The 21,958-nt window shown below is 38.3% G+C and overlaps 1 protein-coding gene across 1 annotated transcript; it reads right to left on the bottom strand.

Annotated features, from left to right (window-relative positions):
• Positions 1-357: 357 nt before the first annotated feature.
• SLC2A10 (solute carrier family 2 member 10) lies at positions 358-16,914 on the bottom strand. Its single transcript, XM_015816651.1, has 5 exons — positions 16,822-16,914; positions 6,113-7,495; positions 2,511-2,633; positions 722-857; positions 358-586 (listed from the first exon to the last, which is right to left on the bottom strand). Exons 1-5 carry the CDS (start codon positions 16,823-16,825, stop codon positions 487-489), a joined length of 1,746 nt encoding a protein of 581 aa, XP_015672137.1. The 5' UTR covers positions 16,826-16,914; the 3' UTR covers positions 358-486.
• Between the last annotated feature and the right edge of the window lie 5,044 nt (positions 16,915-21,958).

Here is a 21,958-nt window from a genome sequence, read left to right on the forward strand (position 1 = left end):
CACAGTGTTGGTCAGATGTGGTCTATGCAAGCAATGAGATGATTCTATAATTTTTTTGTGGTTTTTTCCCCTGACATTCTACTGTCTGATTTCTAAAAAAAAGTCAGAATTTCCTTACTCTTTAGCATATGAGAGGGAGGATGCTACTCACCCATAACTAAAAGAGGTATTGGAAAATAGATGAGGGAGGAGGTTTTCTCCAACAAATGGTATTGGAGATACAAATGCATCTCCTCCAAAATCCATCAAGTTGAAAAAAAATAGTATTTCATATCAAATTATCCAATCAAATAGACTCAAATATATTTTATTTATCAAATATTTATAAAATATATAAAAGTATCCAACTCTGTTATTCTATTCTATTCTATTCTAAATACATAAATACAAGATTTTCATGAATTTCTTCCTTTGGCAAAGTCATCATAAAACTTCCAGCATGATATAGGTAACCATTGTGTCCTGTCATGAATTGTGACTCCTTTTTCAGGAAGTATTAGAATGGTCTAATCTTTGATATTGAACACGTGTATAGATTTCTCTTCTGTTCCACAGTTTGTGCCAGCATATATTCCTCTGCAGCAACCTGCCAAAACAAGGAGGAGATCAATATGGATTTACCATGCCCTGCTTTAAATTCTCTATGATATGGGCAAAATACTTCTGCATTGTTCAATGTTAGCAGTGACAACTATTGTGGCCAAAGCCCTCTAAGACATACCTCTTCTTTGAGAACTGATGGTCTATCTCTTCCAGAGACTGTCCTTTGGTTTCTGGTACAAATAAATAAATAAATAGTACAGCCGCCAATCCCACCAGTCCATAGAAAAGGAAGGTCCATGACAAGCCAATGACATCTGCATAGAGAAATATTACAAAATCAACGTATGACATAATGCCACATTTGCTGGGATAGATAAAGGCTGTCATGAAATCAGGAGCTTACCAAAGGCTACTTAAAAGGAGCTGCAAAATTTCCTTTCAAAAGTAAATTTACACTTTATTAGACTCATGCATTCAGCAAGATCAGAAGTTTCATCTGGGCATTATTTCAATAATGGATGCATTGTAAAAGGTGCCAGTTATTTTAATTAAATTGAGTTAATAGCATTTTGATTACAAACATTCTCAAGGATGAGGTAATAACAATAATAAAAGGTTTTAAAAACATTAACAGCATGGTTTTGCAGTATTTCTCCACCTTTAGTATCTTGGAGATGGACAATTGCCATAAATACTTCTCAGATGGGTTTTACTATTAACAGCAGAACCAGATGGCCTTTCTCTACGACACACAGACTAATACATATCTGAGCTACAAATAAGTGCTGACATAATATTTATGGGATTAAAATATTTGGTAATATTTGAAATATTTTGATAATATTTTAAAATATTACCCAAACACAACAATAATTCTAAAAACTTCTGAAAGAAACAATGTCTAAACTAGCTAAATTAACTGAAGGCATGCAACCTTTCCAAAGATGCTTTTCGAAAGATGCTTTTCTAAAAGGCATCTGGACTTTCTTGTTTTTTTTAGTTCTTTGAAAATGTTTTGCTTCTATAGTTTCTCCTTCAACCATGACTTGGATGATTGAGAATCTCCATCGACCTCATAAAATCAGATAGATTATAATCTTACTTTTTCAAGTGAGCTTCAGAAATAGCTTCGTATTAGCTTCAGAATTGTCTTTACTATTGTAATAGGAAACAACTGGCTTTTTAAATTTCAGACCTGAGGTTGCATAAGTCTGGATCAACAGCTGTTTCTTAGTTTCAGACTAGTAGTTGTAATTTTTTAGTTTAATATCAGCTAGTGACTTAATACATTCAGTCTGCAATCCCACTCTTGAGAATGACACTAAATGGCAAACCACAACATCTGGTGTAATTTTGGATTTCCCCCCTTCTTCTGCAGCCTTAGTATTATCTCCTCTGATGCTGAGTTCTGGAGCATATAAATATTTGTTTGCTCTTTTGTTAAGAAAATACCATATTGTCTAATAAATACATTATCTAGCTTTGGATTTTGGATTTTTTTTCCTTCTAATAACACCATTATGATATCTTCTTTTAAATGTTACTTTTGTCCATCCAAGAAAATCATGAGAAGCACCATGACTTCTGGCTTAGAGTAGACTAAGACTGCCTTGAACTGAGTGTTCTGGTTTGGCAGAGATTTGAGTCTGGCTTTCTTCAGTCTAAATTTAACATTCTAGCGACTATATATGGCTGATTGTGACTCCAGAAATGATATAATAAACAGGAGACAAGATCATCAAACAAAGGCAGTGACCCTTTGTTGGGTCTAGATCGGAGTTTCTCAACCTCAGCAACTTTAAGGCATATGAACTTCAACTCCCAGAATTCCCAGTTCTGGGAGTTGAAGTCCATACATCTTACACCTGTTGAGACTGACAAACACTCGTCTAAATACACCCTATTATCAGCTCTGCTATGATTATCAGCAGCAAAGAATGTCAACAAGAAGCCAATATTATACATACCAATGAGGTCAAGGAATGTAAGACTGATCAGTAAATTGGCAGCCCAGTTGAAACTATTGCAGAACGCAAAAGCTCTTCCTCGTATGCTAGCTGGATAGATCTCACTGAGGACAAGCCATGTCACTGCAGGAGGAGAAAGGAAAGCGAGTGGAATTAGGCGAGAGAAAGAAAGAAATCATAAGCAATATTTTGTACAACCATTAAGAAGAAACTGGAATGGGAAAGATATTATAGAAAGAAAGCTTGAACTGTTGAGTTGGAAGATGCAATTATTCAGAAGCTTCAAGTTAAACACAATGAATCCTTCAACAGCTAAGATATGAAGAGACATACTGAGGATTATTATTATTATAATGATTACTACCACTACTACTCTTGCTCCTAAACAGACTTTTAAACTCACATATGTTTAAACATAAAATACATATTTGCACATGCATATTACTTTTTTACAAGAAACACTGAAAAGATAGGTAATATACTGTTTAGAAAATTCTATGTATACGGATTGCGAGTGGGCAAGACAGACATTTTCACTGAATTGTGAAGTAACTGGAACAATTAAAACAAAAACAAAAAAAGAAGCTTCTCCATTACTTGTTATAATAGGTTGCAGTACCTAGATGAATTTGGCTAATCCTAAAGAAGCTGAGCAGAGTAGGACCTGGTAAGTAGTTTGTAAGTAAAATCAATTTCTGGAGTAGACTGGGAACTAATAAAAAATATCAAAAGGCAATGCAAAATAACTTCCATCTCACTCATAAAACAATATGGACATGGACGTGTAGTCTTCAGATGTCAATTCAAATTAGGGAAGATTTTGTCTTTGCTCTTCATTCTGGAAAACCATATTTCTAGGTGCATTATTAGTAAATACAGTAGTGTCCCATGTAATTTTAAAAACTAAGCAGGACCCTAATGGCTAGAAATTCTGGGAGGTAAGTTCTAATCCATCTTCTAGAGCACGGGTGTCAAACTCGCCACGTCACGTGACGTGTCGTGTCACGATGTATCACGACTTTTTTTGCATTGCCGGAGTTGGGGTAGGTGTGGCCTCCATATGATGCAACCGGCCTACTGGCCGGCAGTTTGACACCCCTGTTCTAGAGAACACCAATAAGAAGGCTGGGCCAATAAATGCATTATACCGAGTGCACCTGTGGATTAAAGGCTGCTTTGTCAAGTACATGAATATCCTGCTTCCTTTCAAAGGAAATTACCAAGAGAAAGATCAACAAACTGACCATGCTAAATAGTTGGGTTAATGAATAGTGTCAGGCCTACCCCAGCTGGATCGCCTCTTAGGAAAGAAAGACCCTCGACTCCATTGGGTTTGAAGTGATAGACTCTTTTGCTAAGGGGTGCTGGTTGCAGTAAAGCCAGGCTAGAACTAAATTTTCTGCGCAAAAGTATACAGGCTTTTCCCCTCAATCTGACCCTCCCCCCCTTGACCAGTCCATTTCCAGCCAATGGGTGAATGGCTAGGTGCTTTGGGAACGTTCAGTGTTTGGAGCAATCGGCATTCCATACCCAAGCATCTTCAGCCTCTCATTGTCCTTGAAGATTGGCACACTGGTTTAAAGCATCCCTGTTCTTCCTCAACTGTCAATCCCTCCTCCCAATTTCCCAGTACTAGCTCAATACATGTTTATTGCCCATTTATTCCCTCTCTCCCTCTTAGCTATTGATGGCAGGATACCGGTGAGGCATGGAGCCAAAGATGGCAGAACTGACAAATAGTATAAAATAATGTACAAGTCAATATAAGATTCATTAATTGAAATTTATATCAATTCCTTTGTGGAATTTCTTGGCCCAAATAATGAAGATAAAAGCCCCATCTGTGGTTCCACCAATAAGATCAGTTCACGGGCAATGCCTTGCAGCAGCACTTTTAGTACTTAGTTATAGCATTCCAATTATGGAACTTCAGAAAGATGTTCAGCTGATTCCCATGCTATCTTTCCGAAAATAATTGTAGACATGTCTATTCACCCAACAATTTATGAGATAACAATTACTCTAGGAATAGATTCACTGTAAGATGACCAGTGTTTTTTATTCTTTTTTAAAAAACTAAATTTGTTTAAAAGTTTGTATTTATTGGTTTTTAAACATTTCTGGTTTTATTATGACAGCTTTATTTAAGACTGTTTTTAAAATTGTTGTAAACTACTTTGTTTGCTTCTGAAAGGAAGAGTAGTAATACGCAGGAATCACATTAATCAATTAACTTGTCAGTCAGTAAAAACCAGCTAGTCTGATCTTCAACTTTTCTTAAAATAATACTTTTCTTTTAATCAAATGCAAACCTCACCTGATTAAATAATCTTTTCTAGGGCTTCTAACTGGCCAATACAGGTTCCTCTTTCATTCAGGTAACTTGTAAGTATTTGAAGCAGGCATACAAAATAGGTTGGGGTCACTGTTCGTAGTATTAATGCCTCAACTGATAATATTGACGTTTTATTTGCAAACTGTGGCATTATAAATTGGCAGATGTATGTTTTCCATAGTTATGTTTGCTTAACTGGGTATGTAAATAACATTTTAACATAGTGCTTACTTCCTGGAACAGATAGGTAAAAGGAACTCTTTCAGTAAGTCTCTCTCTCTCTCTCTCTCTCTCTCTCTCTCTCTCTCTCTCTCTCTCTCTCTCTCTCTCTCTCTGTGTGTGTGTGTGTGTGTGTGTGTGTGTGTGTGTATGAAGAACTCCAGTGATTGAATGGAACAAAACTAGACACTTAACTTAGCTGCAAAGCATAGGAGAAAGCTTGTCGTTAGCATGTCCAGTGACATGCTAACGACAAGCTCAGTGTTAAAGTGAGACAGAGCAGTAGTCCAAGACATACTGTAGGTGCATAAACCATAGATTCATATGTGCCCCGTCCCAACTTCTTTCAGTTCCCACAATATATCCAGAATGGGATTGGACAAACCTGCTGCTTGTCTTTCTGCAGAGTAATGGAATTTTAATATAACCCTCTCCCCAAACTTCTCATGTTACCTGCCATAAACCTTGTGGCCTTTGGAAGCCAAGGCTTTCATTTTTGTTCTGTTTCTAAATGAAGCTCCTGGCCACAAGATTGCTATCCTGGTCTAAAATCAGCTCTGAAGTGAAGTGGCTTTATGAAGATCAGAACATTATCCACTCAAAAGCCTATTCATGTTTAGCCAGAATCAGCCCTATAAAATTTGATTAAGGGGGCTAATGACTGAAAATTAAGAGTTTTTTTCCTGGCTTGTTTTTTTTTTTTTTTTTTTAAATGAACACTCTTTCCCCCCATTCCTGACTCTTTTTATTATGGAGTATTCTAATGAAGAATAGGAACTCCTGCTGAAACCACAAATGCATTTATAGTTTGCATGTATAGATTTGTGAATCAAAGGTCTTACTGCACTTATTCCATTATGGCATACACAACTATATTCTAATTATAATACTGTAAGGAGTAATTGTAGGCCATTTCAGAGCCAAACTGATTGGGCAGCACAGAAGCCCAACAAACAAACACAATAAACTACTTAGTAAGACTCAAAACACATCCATGCATAGACAGGTCCATTTATGATAAGAAATATGAAACCAGGAAGATACTTACTTGGTCCAAATCCAATTGAGAATGCACTTACAAAGGCCATCAAGCTCAGGAGTGTAATCCAGTTTAGGAGCATGTGTCCCTTAGAAGATGCCCCGCTGATTGAAGAATTGGTATCCCTTTCTTTTTCTTCCACTGATTGGGTGAGAAATTGGGTTTGCTCATTTTCTAATGTAATGGTTGCCCTTTTTTCCCTACTTTTATTATTAGTAAGCGTTTTGACTGCTGGTCTCATGATAGTAAAAGTTGATTCAACTTGTATTTCACTAGTATCTTTTGTCAATAAGAAATAGGAAGCGGCTGGTTGGGGAGACACTGGATTTATGTGGAGATGAGGTGAACTGAAGGAAGTATTGTTTGAATCTATGAGTGTTTCACAGTCTTTAATCATAACTAACGGAACAGAGCAGCTGGCCAGGCCAATAATCATAACTGAAAAAGCCATCACCAAACATCCAGCCATCAATAATACCCTTCGGCCAACCTTATCTGCAAAAAACATGGCAAACAGGGTTGCAATAACCTTCATCACCCCTAGACCAACAGAGGCTAGGATAGCAGAGGAATCAGTCTGAAATCCCACAGAACGGAAAATAGTAGATGCATAACAGAGGGCATTGGGCTGTCCAGTGAACTGCTGAAAGAGGACCAATCCTAGGCCAATAAAAGTCCTGTTTCTCATATTGTCCTTTGATCTGAAAAGATCTACAAGGGAATAATTCTTCTCCATGGGGCATGGCAATATTATGTCTTCACCGTCTTCATTCTTACAAGGTTGAATGAGGTTACTATGAGTCACACTGTAGTGTACCTTGAAAGTCCTGGAGTTGTTGGGGAGGAACAGGATGCTGACAAACTGGATGACTGCCAAACCAATAGCCAAGCCAAACATGTATCGCCATCCCTCGGGTGTGTCAGTAAAGATATAATTCAGTGCATATGAAAGTAAGATGCCCATGGTGATGCCAGCTTCATAGAGGGATACCAATAGCCCTCGCTGATGGGCAGCCACCATTTCAGAGACATATATACAGCATGCCATAGATGATAAAGAAATGGCAAAACCTACAGTCAGTCGCCCACCCACCAGCCAAATAAGTGACCTAGCAAGTGTCAGGATGAGACTGCCACATAGCAAAACGGCATTGCTGACCAATATTGCTTTCCGTCTTCCCTGCCGGTCAATAAAGATTCCTCCAACCAAAGAAGCTATGAGAGCTCCAATGAGTAAGGCACTCACGAGGACTTCCTGTTCAATACAACGAAGATGGAAAACCACCTGCAGCTGCAACAGTGCTCCTGAGATGATTCCAAGTTCATATCCAAAGATCAGTCCTCCAAAGAGTGAGATTGCTGATGTCAACAGGAGGACGAACGATGCTTGTCCTGGAAGTTGAGAATAAGAACAAGAGTGAGATCTGAGAGAACTTCTTTTTTAAGTTGGTATAGCTTACAAGGAATAACTTCAATGTTATAAACCAGGGGTCTGCAACCTGGACAACTTTAAGACTTGTGGACTTCAGCTCCCAGAATTCCTCAGCCAGCTCTGGGAGCTGAAGTCCACAAGTCTTAAAGTTGTCAAGGTTGCAGACCCCTGTTATAAACTACATCGCGTTTGAAAGCAAACTTTGTTAATATTGTTTTATATATAAAGTCAATCCAGGATTAATAGTCTCCAATACATCAGCATGTTCATATAATGATATTGTGATTTTTAAGAGCCTACCTATCTCCCCTATCTACTAAAAGTAATCTGAATGTCAACGTTCTGAGGTCAGAAATGGCAGAATTTTTTGAAATGCAAAATACTCTTTTGGGGGAAGAGTGATGTTAGGGAGAACCTATGTCACAGCCCAGTAAAACAAGAGTTTTGCAAGAGTCACAGAAGTATGACTCAATGTTGGAAAACATGAAAAACCCGCTAGGGCAGAAAACAGTACTGTAACCAGATTTGGTACATTACTCTCTGCAACGTATTTTGAACATTCCATTGGTTCCTGGAAATGTGGCTGTTATTTTCAAATTATTAAAAATAAATAAAGTTGAGTTTTGAAGGTTTTCTAGGCCTCAATCTGAACCTGAAATTGTACCTAGATGGTCCCATTTTGAACAGAGAGGACCGCTGGTTTGAAAGAGGGGTCAAAGAGGCCATCTATGTCAAAACTGAATAGCCTTCTCTCAACAGAGAGGGAGGGATACAACATCATCTATCTTCAGTCTGCAACACAGTCCTCTCAACAATTCCAAGAAGGCTCCACATCCATTTGCACCACTCAGGTGACCCTGACAACACAGATAAACCTCCAGGTGGCATCAACAACTCGTTAAAAGAATGCAAATGACCAGCTGTCTGCAAGGAATATAAATCCTTCCATTCCCCATCATCCAGTCAGAGCTGAAGAAGCTTCTTGGATGAGAAGCAAAACAACTTCAAAGAGAAAAAAGAAAGTCCAGTTGCCTCATGAAAAAGCATGACAACCATGATCTGAATGACTAAGAATCTCCATAGACATGTACCTAGATTATGATAGTATGCAGCATGTCTTATATCAAAGTAAGCATAGCAACATCTTAAGGAAAAACAAGGATATATTACTTGGGTGCATATTTTGCTCTGAAGGGATTCCTTCTGTATAACTACAAATCTGTATTTACCATTTATTTATACTGTGGCCTTCTTGTAAAAGTAGAAGGTAGCAATTATCTCACCATAATTATAGTGAACATATTTTCTTGGAAAAAAACAAAGGACAAACTTGAAAAAAGGGCAAATCTGAAAGAAGTTGATGAAGATAAAAACTCTTCATTGCTTATGTTTGCTTTATAAGGGCAAGTTCAAGAGCAAACCAAGAAAAACTACAAAAAATGCATATTAAAATATTTAAAATCAAAGAGTATATGTACATTTATTTTTTAAAAAGAATTCAGTTTCCTATTTTTTTTCACATGAATATGAAAGCTTGGGCATTAAGTGGTACCATTTATATGATAAATGTTAAATGACCAAAATAAAAGATAAATGTGAATGTTTGAAATTTAAGTAAATCTGAAGGACATGTGGTCACTGTAACAATTCATTTTATTTCACAACCATCTTGTAAAATAGGCTGGGCAGAGAGACAAGAACTGTCTCCTGGCAAACTTCAGGGCTGAGTGGGAATATTTATAGCTTTGGTCTAACCTTCTAGTCCAGGGGTAGGCAACCTTGGCTCTTTTATGACTCGTGGACTTCAACTCCCAGAATTCCTGAGCCAGCATAGCTGGCTCAGGAATTCTGGGAGTTGAAGTCCACGAGTCATAAAAGAGCCAAGGCTGCCTACCCCTGTTCTAGTCTCTATGATAGATATACCCTGAGTGTTGTGCAGAAATTGAATTTCAAATTCCCTAGCAGCAGATTGTAAAACAGTGTTATTGCCATTGAAAGCCATTTGCTGGAAACTAGGGGACTTCCTTGGGCAACTGGTTGGTCATTATGAGAACAGATTGCTAGGCTAGATGGGATAGGTGCCCAATCCAGCAGGGCAATGTTTACTATACATTATTATGAACAGCATAACGTAACACATCAGCTCCTCTTAGCATGCTAACAGCCACTGACATGTTAGTGTCATACTAATGAATGTCACAGTACCAGAGGACTCTGTTTAGTGAATCACGGTTTCTGTTTTACAGAGAATATTTATAAAACATTATTTTTCATTCACAAAATATTTAAACCTGGATCGAAACTCTATTCTGATTGTCCTGCATGCAATAAGCAGAAACACTGCAATGACTAACTTTTAACATTCAGTATACTGGAACTAGAGCAATTGACTTGATCTAGATCCAATCCTTACAGTCCAACGTTATGTATATTTGTTTTCAAGCATATCCCACAGATTATTTGTTTGTTTGTTTTTATCCTTGATTTATTTTTTCAAACAAATCAAGGCAGCAAACATATCCATCACACCTTCCACCTGCTATTTTCTCCACAATAACAAACCTGTGAGGTGGGTTGGGCTAAGAGATACTGGCGCAAGGTCACCCAGCAGACTTTCATGGCTAAGGTAGAATTAGAACTCGGGCTCTCCCATTTTCTTGCCTGGTGCCTTAACCATTAGACCAAACTGGATCTCTTAGTAATAGAAAACCAGGAAGCTGGAAAGCAATCTTGTTTTTTCAACTCAACATGGTAGTGTTTTTTTTAAAAAAAAATTCAGATGAGTAAAGATCCTATAAACATGAACCACAGCATGAATATACTTGTCCAGCTGGAAATCACATCAAAGAATTGCAACGAGATGCTTTCCAGACTACCAACTTGTTGATCTAAATTTCTTATACCAGACACTTCAGCTAGCACACCCAATGGTTATGATTATACCAGTCTTTTACACATTTGGCATCATCGATTAACTTATCATACTATATTTTACGGGTGCTCCTTGGATTTTTTAAAGCATTATACACTAGATGCATAAAGCTACACCCAATTTGCAGCAATGAAGTGATACATTTTTTTTTGCCTATCTTCATTTTTTTCTATCAAAGGGTAAGGAAGCAGGTATTTTAACACTATCTAGTTTTAGGGAACTAGTTTTGTTTGACTTTTTTGTTAATTGAAGAAATGGGCGGCAATATGGGCGGCAAACTTAATAAATAAGTAAATAAATAAAAATAATAAACATATCTTAAAATTGCATTTATTATGCTGCCTTTAGTGCATCACCTTTATTGGCTTTCCCCTTCTAATATTATGTTGAAATACCCTACCAACAATAATAGCGTCCATATATAGCATTTTTTCCTTATCAACTTGTTATTTTTGTAAAAGTCATCTTATTGATTCACCATATATCTTATTTTCATAAATCTTGTTTAAACACAATTTCTCCATAATATTCAAACAATTCTTATCAATCATAATTTTCTCAATAATTAACATCTAAATATCCAAATTTTCCACTTAAATATATCATTCCAGTATTTTCATATTTCATATATTATAGAAATACTATACTACTTATCTATCATAACATCTACCTATAACATCTTTTCTAATCAATTTATATTTCACTTCTATTTTTAAAAATTAATTAAATCACTATATATCATTTTTTCAAAGTGCTTATTAAGCCTAATTTCCCCTCAATATTTCAATCATTCCTTAATCCTAAATCTTTTCAAACTTAATTTGTCTTTAAAGTTCAAACTTTTCCTTCACTTTCATCATCCCAATATTTTTACATTTTGTATCTTATCAAAAAATACCATATTACTTATATCTCTTATCCTACTTATTCTAAAGCCAAAGTTATTTGTTTATTTAGCCATATTCAAACAAGTGTCTGCTCGTATAATATTCCATCTGGTAGGGCGAGTCGAGTCTCTTAAGCCCATCTCTAATCTTCTTCCTTTGCCAAATTATTTTCCAAATTAATATTTTCAACTTGTTAAACAGTTCTTGTATTTTTGTAGTTGTTGTTAGGCGTAGAGGATACATAATACGTAAGATATATGCTTTTTGTCTCCCAAACAGTGATTCTCCTAGCAGTGTCCATTTTGTTAAGTCTTCTTTCTTCTCAGGTTTATTTTGACGTTCTAATGTGTAAGGTATCTTTTCCATATTTATTGTTGTATCCAAATCCAAATCCAGATTTTTCTTGTTTGAATTAAGTTATAATTCCCTTCATTTGTGATTTCGCCAATTAAGTCATTTTTTTCTAGTTCACATTCTGTTATCTGATTTGTTTGTTCATTCTTTACCATCATTCTTTGAATGTTTTTTGATTGTAGATTTAAATTAGAAGTGTATTCATTTATGTTATCAAAGCTGTTCTTAATCTCCTCATGGTTTAGAGCTATTGTGATTTGTATCTGTCGTAGCATTGCATAAATTTCTTCTTGGAAAGTATTTTCTTGTCTTGAAATGTTGGTTCTAGAGGTCTTTGATATTTCCGATTGAATCCTTCAAGAGTAGATTTAAGTGTGGCTTTCTATCATTTTTTGATGAATATGTCATATCTATGTTGTCTCCCCCTTTCGAGTAATCCATCATAAGTGCCATAGGCTCTGTAATTAGCCTTGTCAAGCTGGCCAGAACTCAAAATCCAAACAGTCCAATTTTGTATAGTTCTTGTCAAGGTTTCAGTAAAATCAATGTTTTATAACAATTCTTTCTTTCATGAGTGAATTGTCAACCAATCAGAATTGCAATTCAGTATACTTAGCCACCTTAAATTCTTCCTGTAACTTTCCCTCTCAAAAATTAGTCATAGATCAAAGTTTTTACACAATTCATAAGTTTAGACCACAATCAAAGTATTTCTTTTCCTTCAAACACTTTCCAATCTTATAGCTGGCCCAGTATACAATCTTTTCTTTGTTCCCTGGCAACTATCTTCTTAAAGGTTATTAGAGTTCATGGGAACAGATTTTTCTTTATTTCTGGACGTTGTCTTTAATGTGCTATACTCTAATTGTCCACTAGATGTCAGCAAATATTTGTTTTCCAGCTCTTTCAGGCAAGAAGTTCTTATTGTTTTTCTTTTTTTAATAATTTCAACAAAATCCTTTAGAATATAATCTTAGCAGTTTGTTTTAGTTTCTAAGTTTGATCAGATTGTAGTATTTTAAATTTAATTTCAATATGTTTCTTTCCTCCTTAAAGGTTAATTTGCTGCTTCTGTCTATGGGGGAATGGGAATATAGTCCCCTCCCCTCACTTTCGGAGGTTTTTTGCTTTTGGGATCTTTCCCAGGGACTTAATTGCAAAATAAGGGAGAGAAGATCAAATACTCTCACCAATTCCAAGCACGCTGTTCACCATTGTTCTGGTTAGTGCTCTTGGACTTCAGCTGCAGTTAGCTTGGGCTAGATGCTGGCATGTGGCTAGCCTTTCTCCTGTCGGGTTCGGAGGGCTTCCCCTGGATCAAACGAAGCGATTGCTGTCACTTCGTGATCAACGTGGTGCCCCTCCTTCACAGTCACCTCTTTGGGGCGACTTCGGACCCATCTAGGGACCCCCCTGGCAGGATGAAACTAGCCGTGGGGAGCAAAGGTCCACTCTTGCGTGGCCATGCACTACAGGCACAAAACCGGAAGTATTCTATTCTATTCTATTCTATTCTATTCTATTCTATTCTATTCTATTCTATTCTATTCTATTCTATTATTGTGATGCATGTGAAAAAGGGCTCATGTTGATTTTATTTCCCTGCAGATACCCCAGGGGGTTTCTGTACCAAGAAGCCCTCTGTTCACATAACATCAGCCAAGTATATGGAGGGAGAGAATTCAGTCCTTTGGTCAGATTTGGTTCCATTCTTCTAGCTTGGGGAACATTTACTCAATACCAGGAAGATAACAACATCATAAACATGTCTTTGGAGGAAGAAGTTTCCAAACGTGGTGAGTTGAAATTGAGACAGCTGAGAATAACAGAACAACAAAATAACAGAACAACAAAATAACAGACTTTATAATAATAATAATAGAATAATAACAATAAGTAATAACAGAATAACAAAAGATCTTGGAGATCTTCTAGTCCAACCCCCCATGCTCAAGCAAGAAACCCTGTACCACTTCAGACAAATGGTTGTTCAATCTCTTCTTAAAGAGCCATTATGGAGCAGTGGTTAGAATGCATTATTGCAGGCTAATTCTGTCGACTGCCAGCAGTTCGATTCTCACCAGCTCAAGGTTGACTCAGCCTTCCATCCTTCTGAGATTGGTAAAAGGAGGACCTAGATTGTTGGGGGCAATATGCTGACTCTGTAAACTGCTTAGAAAGGACTATAGTGCACCATGAAGTGGCATATAAGTCTAAATGCTATTGCTATTGCTAAAAACCTCCAGTGCTGGAGTAGTCACAACTTCTAAAGACAAGTTGTTCCACTGATTAATTGCCAATCAGTTAATTTATTGAAAAAGTAGATGAGAATTCAGGTGAGAATACCAGTAACCTGATAGATTGTATATGAGGCAATGGCTCAATTGGCAGGAGAGTCACTGGGCTTTCTAGGAGTCTAATTCTTAACTACTTCCTCGTCCCCAACAGCCCCAAACTTAATTCTCAGCTACTAAAATTCCTGTTAAAAAAAGAAACCTTATTCTTGTATAGTAACTCTTTATACTGTTAGTAGACTTCAGTGTCTAACTTTGCTTCTGCCCTCCCCAAATTGACATGTAGATCAGAGCAAATAAATGAGCAGAACTTTCATTGTTGCATTATTTTTTCCATATGAAGGATTTCTTGGTCTGCTGGAACATTCATTTCTACAAAAATTGCTTCCAGCTTTGGACTGAGACAACTGGACTGTAACTCGTGAAGGACTAGGCCTATATTTAAATACATTAAGTTCTAAACTTAGTATGCAACACATAGTGACAAAAAAAAACTAAAGATAAGAACGCTTAGCCATGTTTGCTGTTTCCTTCCCTTTTGTTAATGGCTGAATCTAATTACTTTTTAAATCTTTAGTTGCTTTATTTTTATGATTAAAGATTTATTACAGATTTTTTTTTTTTATCCACTTTTATTTTGTGCAACTCAGCGTGACATACATAATTCTCCCTCTTCCTTTTTTCACTACAACGATCTTTTATGGTGAACTGAGCTGAGAGAGAGAGAGAGACTGGTCCAAAGTCACCTATATGGTTGTTATGCATAAGGAAGGATTAGAAGTCACAGTCTTATGATTTCTAATTCGGAAATTAAATGCGGTATCAAACTGACTCAGTTTATTGATTATCAAGTTTATTGTGTTAGTTTATTATTATCATCTACCTAGAATGCAGGAACGAAATGAAACACTTAATGGATTGTATATCCCTGGAATTAGGAATAACAGCTCAGAGACTGAATAGTGCAACTTTTAATAAATAAAGTAATCCCAAGGTTTGGAGCTAGAGATTGGACAGATCAGTCATGGCATACATAATACAGTTTTGGTATACCTATATGTAAGTTCATATGTTAATCCAGAAATTGCTCAAAGCAGAAATAAAGGAATAGACATAACTGTTTTAAGGCATGCTTCAAACATGTTTTGGAAGAAATATTCAGACCTGATGCAAGCACAATGTCTCTCTATTATTAATTAAAGCAGCTGTTTCCCTTCTCTATGCCTATTGAAAAGCTTTCAGTTTTTATTTATTTTATAATTGAGTTTATAGCCCAATCTGTTACAAAGGTTGAGGGTAACTGAATAAAAAGAAGTACTTTTTTCTCTTTTACCCAAGGATCATGTATCGTAAACTGCAATGTGGTTTGCTTGGGTTAGAGTTAGCTCAATGAAGTTTGAAAACTATGATTTTGCAGCTTACATGTGAATTGGGCCACCCTGTCTTATTCAACCTTGGCTTGGTGTAATCCATGAACTTTAACCTTCAAACATCAACCCTTGAAAATTGTGTCAACAGTTGCAATCCTGTATTCTTTGAAGTACTTTCAATTTCTCCCTCCCCCACCTCACCATCCTATTATAAAAAGGATAGAAAGCCATGTGAATTTTTAACAGAAATAAAGTGTGCTGCCTTTGAAAACTGATACACAGGAGCAAATTGATTTCAAACTGAACTATCATTAATGGTTGTACTAAATCTTTTCCTGACATTAGCATGTACATATTTGTGCTAGAGAGGTAGACTAAACTAGGGGCCACATTTAATTGGGGAAATAACTGGCAAGGTGTTTCATTCTGTAAATGATGAATGATTAGGAAAGGACTTGCCTTCCATGTAAACAAAACCCATTTGATAGAGCAGGTCTTATTCTTGAGCACGCATGTAACATTTATTAACGAATGACAACAAAAGACCATCTGAATATCAGAGGCAGACTATATCCTCATGCCCTGCCTTCTTATAAATTATTCCATGAAACCAATTTTTTTGGAATTGCACCATATACTGAAATGTAAATTAATCCCATGGGATCCGTTCACAGAATACGCTGGGCTAAAATGTAGTTGGCAAGTTTATAGTTGGCTGATTGCACCAAGAGAACTATAAACAAGTCTTAGACAGCAGTCTGATGAGCTACTTGCTTAGGTTCACAATGGACTGTGGCATTGCGACCCAATCCTATCAACTCTGCACTGTGAGAGGGTAAAAAAATGCAGCTTAATTAGGAAAGTGAGCGCCATCGGCCACTCTTAGTAATGGAATTCCTGGCTTTCAGTGAAGCCAGCTCCCCCAATCTGGCGATTTGACCTCAACTCCTATAATCCCTGGTCAGCTATAACTCAATGCTTCCAAGGGGCATCAGACAGAAGATGCCCGAGTTAGTACTTCTGCTCCTAGACCTAATACAGTAATCCAAGATAAAGAAACACTTATTCTTGAGATAATTTTAAAAGCGTTTGGCAAAGCACGATATAGATACATATATACGATATTAACTCGTTACTCTGGCAGAGGAAAACAACTGAGAACACAGGACAGAGATTTGCGAGCAGAGAAGCCAACTGCAAAGGCGAATTGTTTTTAATTTACAGGAAAAAGTGAACTCTGCATTCTCATTACTCTGGCAGAGGAAAACAACTGAGAATACACGACAGAGATTTGCGAGCAGAGAAGCCAACTGCAAAGGCGAATTGTTTTTAATTTACAGGAAAAAGTGAACTCTGCATTCTCTCCCTCCATCCCTACAAAGAACCAACCGAATCCATCCAGAGAGAGAAGTCCTCCCTGCTGTCCTCCTCGCCGGACAAGGAACTCACCCATGCTGATGGAAGTGGCGCACACAGCTCCCCCAAAAAAGTTTGCTTCCCAACTCGAGAGTGGACGAAAAGAGAAAGCCCGGCCCGGCAGTCCCTAGGGATCGAAGCTTCAGTTTAGCGCTTCCCAGCCACGGACTTTAGCGCCGAGAATGAAGGGACGTCCGGCATTCCGACGCTAGGTGGCTCGCTGTTGGGAGGCCCCCGGGGCAAAGCTCTCGATTTTCCAGGATCGCATCCTGCATGCCCGCGCCGCCGCAGAAGGACGGAGCCAGGAGCAGAAATGTTGCTCCTTCGGAAGCCCCGGGAAGCTGGAGGCCCGCGAGAGCTTAACTTTCCCAAAAGCGCACAGAAGTTTGGGTCTTGGGTTTGTGTTTTTTTTCCGTCGTCGGCAGACGGGACTGAAGAGCGCCACGTTGCTCCGGACCTGCCTATTTACTGCGGCGGGGAGGGGAACCCCTCGCAGAAACAGGGAAAACGACCAGCGGCGCTGGGGAAGGAGGCGCGCCATCTCGCTCGTTCTTCCAGGGCCTGGCTGGGTGGGATCCGGGAGCGCAGGGAGACTAGCGAAACGGCCCCCTCGCTCAGGTTTGCTAGATCCCATCCATTCCGGAGATGTTGGGTAGACTAAACGCCGCCGGTTTTGGTCTGCGAAGTCAACTACCGATTCTTAGGAAGAGCCAAGCATCGTGAAAAACAGCTTTGGCACCGGGGTAGCTGCTTTCCATCGGTGCCTGATTTCTATTTCACTCTAAACTTGGCATACTTTCCTCACCCATGGTTTCGTGTCTAATAGGCACTCTTTATAAACTGCAACGGCTATTCAGCATATTAAAGGAATAGGAAATGAATCACAAGTTGGCTTAATGCAGGATAATGTGACCAACATCCAGAGATTCCACGGTGTCCAGGCGTGGTCTTCTAAGAGCACCATGATTGCTTTTAACTTTGGCAGCAAAAAGGCTGATTGGGGTGGTTTACACTTGACTTGAGAGGGTGTGGTCATGTCTTATCTAATTGCTCCCAAACAAGTAAACCACAATCTAACATGGGTGTTCAGGTGACCTCAGAAGGCCTTTTGCAGCTAGCTGACTGGTCAGAACTGAAGTTCCGACTTTGTGATACATGTGAATTCAGCCACTTAAGTCAGTTTGACATAACAATACTCTGATGGTGTTGTTTCCTGATTCTGCCCAAAGTTGCCTGGAATTAAATCTAAACCTAAAACTAAGGCTCTTTTATGACTTGTGGACTTCAAATCCCCAAAATTGGCTGGCTCAGGAATTCTGGGAGTTGAAGTCCACAAGTCATAAATGGGCCATAGTTCCCCACTTCTGAACTAAACCTTCAAATTGTTGTTATTAGCCTAAACAGAATTTCAACTTTGAATTGTGAGCTGTCCAAGTTGTTTGCCGAGATGGGCAGCTATAGAAATCAATCAAACATGCAAACATGTCACTTCCCAAACCCTCTACCAGTAGTGGTCACAGTATACAATATTGTGCGTAACAAGTAACGTGTGTGTGTGTGTGTGTGTTTTAATCAGGATGGATGCATATGTCTTACCTCTGAATGGTAATTACACAGTAGAACCCCACAGTAGAACTGTGCTTCCTTGATTTGAATTGTAGTTGAAAGTCTTGATTCAAAGTGCCAAGTCATGATTTGTTTCATTGTGGTTTGCTATATAAGCCACAGCTACACTATGGGGATGATCTTGCCTAGAGACTGGGGACTCAAGATATAATTGAAGGTTCTCCCCCCCCCCCCAGGAATCGTATTAATGTTAGCAACCCATTTGTGAAGCAGCCATTACGACAAGAAAGAACTGGAGAGGCATTTAAAAGTAAGAGATATAGTAATGAGTAATTTCAGCCTTCCTTGGCCAAGCTTGATAAATACATGACACAGTTATTACAAAGAAATACAATATATACTAGGCTAGAACATTTGCAACTCTTTAGTTTCTAAGAAACGCTATTAAAGGGGGATAGCATTAAGATATATGATACAATTATGCATGGAATAATATGAAGTGGATAGAGAATTTATTCTCTCTTAAAATACCCAGCGAAGCTTTAAAACATATTATTTAAAATAGGCAAAGAAAGGCACTCTGAATCACACAGAAAAAGGTGCTTCAGTGCCCACAGGAGTGCTGATTAAGATCTGTTGGCAATTTCTTTAAGCTACTGAATCTTCTCTAGGATCACATGGCTGCTCTCTGCAACTGTAGGATGATCCCAAGAAAAGGTGTGTTTACATTTTGGGGTTGTAGACAAGGGCCAGCTATGGATCTTTTGCACACTGAAGCGTCTTTTCCCCTTCAAATCTGAGGTCTTGCACAGCCTTAAAAGAAAGCATTTCTTCCATTAACCTATGGCAGTGATGGCAAACCTTTTAGAGACCGAGTGCCCAAAAACTGGCCCTGCCCCGCTCCATCCCCTGCCCCGTCCCTGCTCTGCCCCCCATCCCCCGCCCCGCCTGCTCGCAGGGCCACTCACCACTTCCAGGGCCCACTGCAGATCACCCAGGCAGCCCAGCAGCGCTATAGCGGTCACGGCCTCTGCCCGTACCCTGCAGCATCAACTGTGCACGATGGGGTGTGAGAGCAGAGTTTTGTCTACACTGCCTGGCTGCCATGTCCTTGGCTGCGCTGCTCCACGTGGGCCATGCTCAGGGGCGACTCTCCTTCAGGAGGGCTGTTGGAGAGGAGGGGGTCACGGGGAGAGGTGAGGCTGGGGCAACAGCACGTGTGCCCACAGAGAGGGCTCCAAGTGCCACCTCTGGCACCCGTGCCATAGGTTCGCCACCACTGACCTATGGGATTCATTAGCATGTGAGGGAAACTTACGTAGACAGCTATAAAAAGAGACTAGATACATTCATCAAGGACAGATCTGTCTTAAAGACTCTGTGGTAACTCCAGGTTGAGGTTATCATGCCTCCAAATACCAGTTGCAGAGGGGAATAACTGTAGCAGAAGATAGATCACCTGGTTGGCTACGGCGAGAAACCAGATTCTTGATTAAGATGAGCCTTGGCCTGATCTAGCAAAGCAATTCTTACATTCTTACAAGTATCCTAAATACGTTTACTCTAAGATCAGGGAATCTTGGGGTATAAGTCAAATTAGTAAATGGCAATGCAAATCCTATCCTTTTGAACATACCTGTGTGATATTAACAAGTGAGCAAAGGGGATGGGGAATAATAATACTAATATTACTACTACTACTACTACTAATAATAATAATAATAATAATGAGCTGCAAGAGATCTTGGAGGTCTTCTAGTCCAATCTCCTGCTCAGGCAGGAAACCCTATACCATTTCAGACAAATGGTTGTCCAGTCTTCTTAAAAATTTCATGTTGGAGCATTCTGGAGACAGGTTGTCCACTGATTTAATTGTTCTAGCTGTCAGGAAATTTCTCCTTAATTCTAGGTTGCTTCTCTCTTTGATTAGTTTCCGTCAATAGCCTCTTGTCCTAACCTCAGGTGCTTTGGAGAATAACGTGACTCCCTCTTCTTTGTGCCAACCCCTTTGTATCATGACATTCTGTCCATTATCTTGCAGTAGTTGATAATAACCTCCCCCCATGGCATCCCCTACCTAGGGCAGTTTGCTCGTGCAAAAGGTCGGAAAAGAGTCAAATATGTTATTTTTAAAAACTTGATTGAAAATAGTGATCACACTGTTCTCAATTTTAATGTACTGTATATGTAAAGGGGAAACAACAAAGGAGCTGCACACAGCTGACATGTGACTTCAGGGAGAATACTTTTAGAAAAAGAGAAAAACAAAAAACAAAAAGTAAAATCAAGAACAAAGCCTTACTCATTTTAAAAGATTATTGTATGCCATAATAATAGCTCACCTAGAATGTATGCCACAGGTCAGAAATAACTTGATTTATTCCTTATTTTTCTTTCTATATATATAGTGGGTTTCTTTCTTAAGAATCCTTCCTTCCTTCCTTTCTTTCTGCCTCCCTCTTCTTTCCCACCTCTTTTCACACTTAATAGTAACAAAAAGGAAAAAAAATCTTAAGAGCTCATTTTTTATCTCTGTCATAGTAAAACTGTTCACTTTCTCCTACTATCAGGTTTCTTTTAGAACATTACAGGCCCACACTGGACTAGGCTAGGATTGTCTTTTGTTTTATTATTGTTTTTCTTCTTAGCCATTTAGCAAACTTGTTAAAAAAGCAGAACTGTATAAATTCAACTGCAAACAAAATAAACTCAGCTTTTCTGTAACAGCTTTTCAAGTGTGCTTTAGGATCAAAGGATTCCTAGGAGTAACATCAATCGATTTGCTGTTCTTGAATTGTTGCTTTGTGCCTTAAATGAAGGCACTTTGTTTTCAAAAAACCTTGTTTTATTACAAACTGCTGCTATTCCACAATGTCACTTTGGAATTTCACTCTTGTTTTTTCATAATTCCTCTCGGTGTGAGAATACAACTGAAGATAATCTGTTCTAGTCAGAGAGATGTATATCTGAACTTGGCTTTTTCATATTTCTAATTCATATTTAAATGAGCTAGCTCTTTATATGTTTACTGTTAGATTAGCTTACTGTTCCCTTTTTCAAATTTCAGTTTCAGAGGAAACATTAAAAAAACGTTTATTTGAATGGTTGCATCTTATGAATGGTTCAAAAGGACTCCAAATAAGATACTGAAGAAAACCCATAAAATCAATAAAGTTGAAGGAAGTAGGGTTTTGAAAGATGGATTCAGAAATGATATTGGAAGGATTTGCTAACTAGAGCAATTGCTTTGTAATGCTGATCACCATGCTTGTTGGTCTTGCACTTAATATGACTTCACAGTGACACTTCTTCATTCCTTCCCAGACAGATATTTTAGTTTATTAGGATTTGTTCCACATCCTGCATACAATAACTGGGCTCACACCTCAGATGGGAAGTAAGGGAAATCGAAGACAGTTCTATCAAAACAGTGAGTAGACCAGTTCCTCGGAATCTCTTAATGAGAGAATGGAAAATCACTTATTTGCTTCAGACAGTTGCTCCTTGTGAGGAGACAGCAAGACAATGATTTTCTGCAAGTTTCAACATTCGGACATTACAGGATTGCCATCTTGTTTGCAACTGTGGCAGAGACTTTTAAAGG

This window comes from Protobothrops mucrosquamatus, unplaced genomic scaffold (genome assembly GCF_001527695.2).
Source record: "Protobothrops mucrosquamatus isolate PMUCROS unplaced genomic scaffold, P.Mucros_1.0 scaffold474, whole genome shotgun sequence".
Classification (NCBI taxonomy): domain Eukaryota; kingdom Metazoa; phylum Chordata; class Lepidosauria; order Squamata; family Viperidae; genus Protobothrops; species Protobothrops mucrosquamatus.

What these genes read in the sequence shown, in the direction of transcription:
- SLC2A10 (XM_015816651.1), bottom strand. An exon ending in CTCAATTGGATTTGGACCAA is followed by an intron (nt 2,634 to 6,112) that starts GTAAGTATCTTC and finishes CTCCTCCTGCAG; the next exon opens with TGACATGGCTTGTCCTCAGT. An exon ending in TACATTCCTTGACCTCATTG is followed by an intron (nt 858 to 2,510) that starts GTATGTATAATA and finishes TTCTCTATGCAG; the next exon opens with ATGTCATTGGCTTGTCATGG.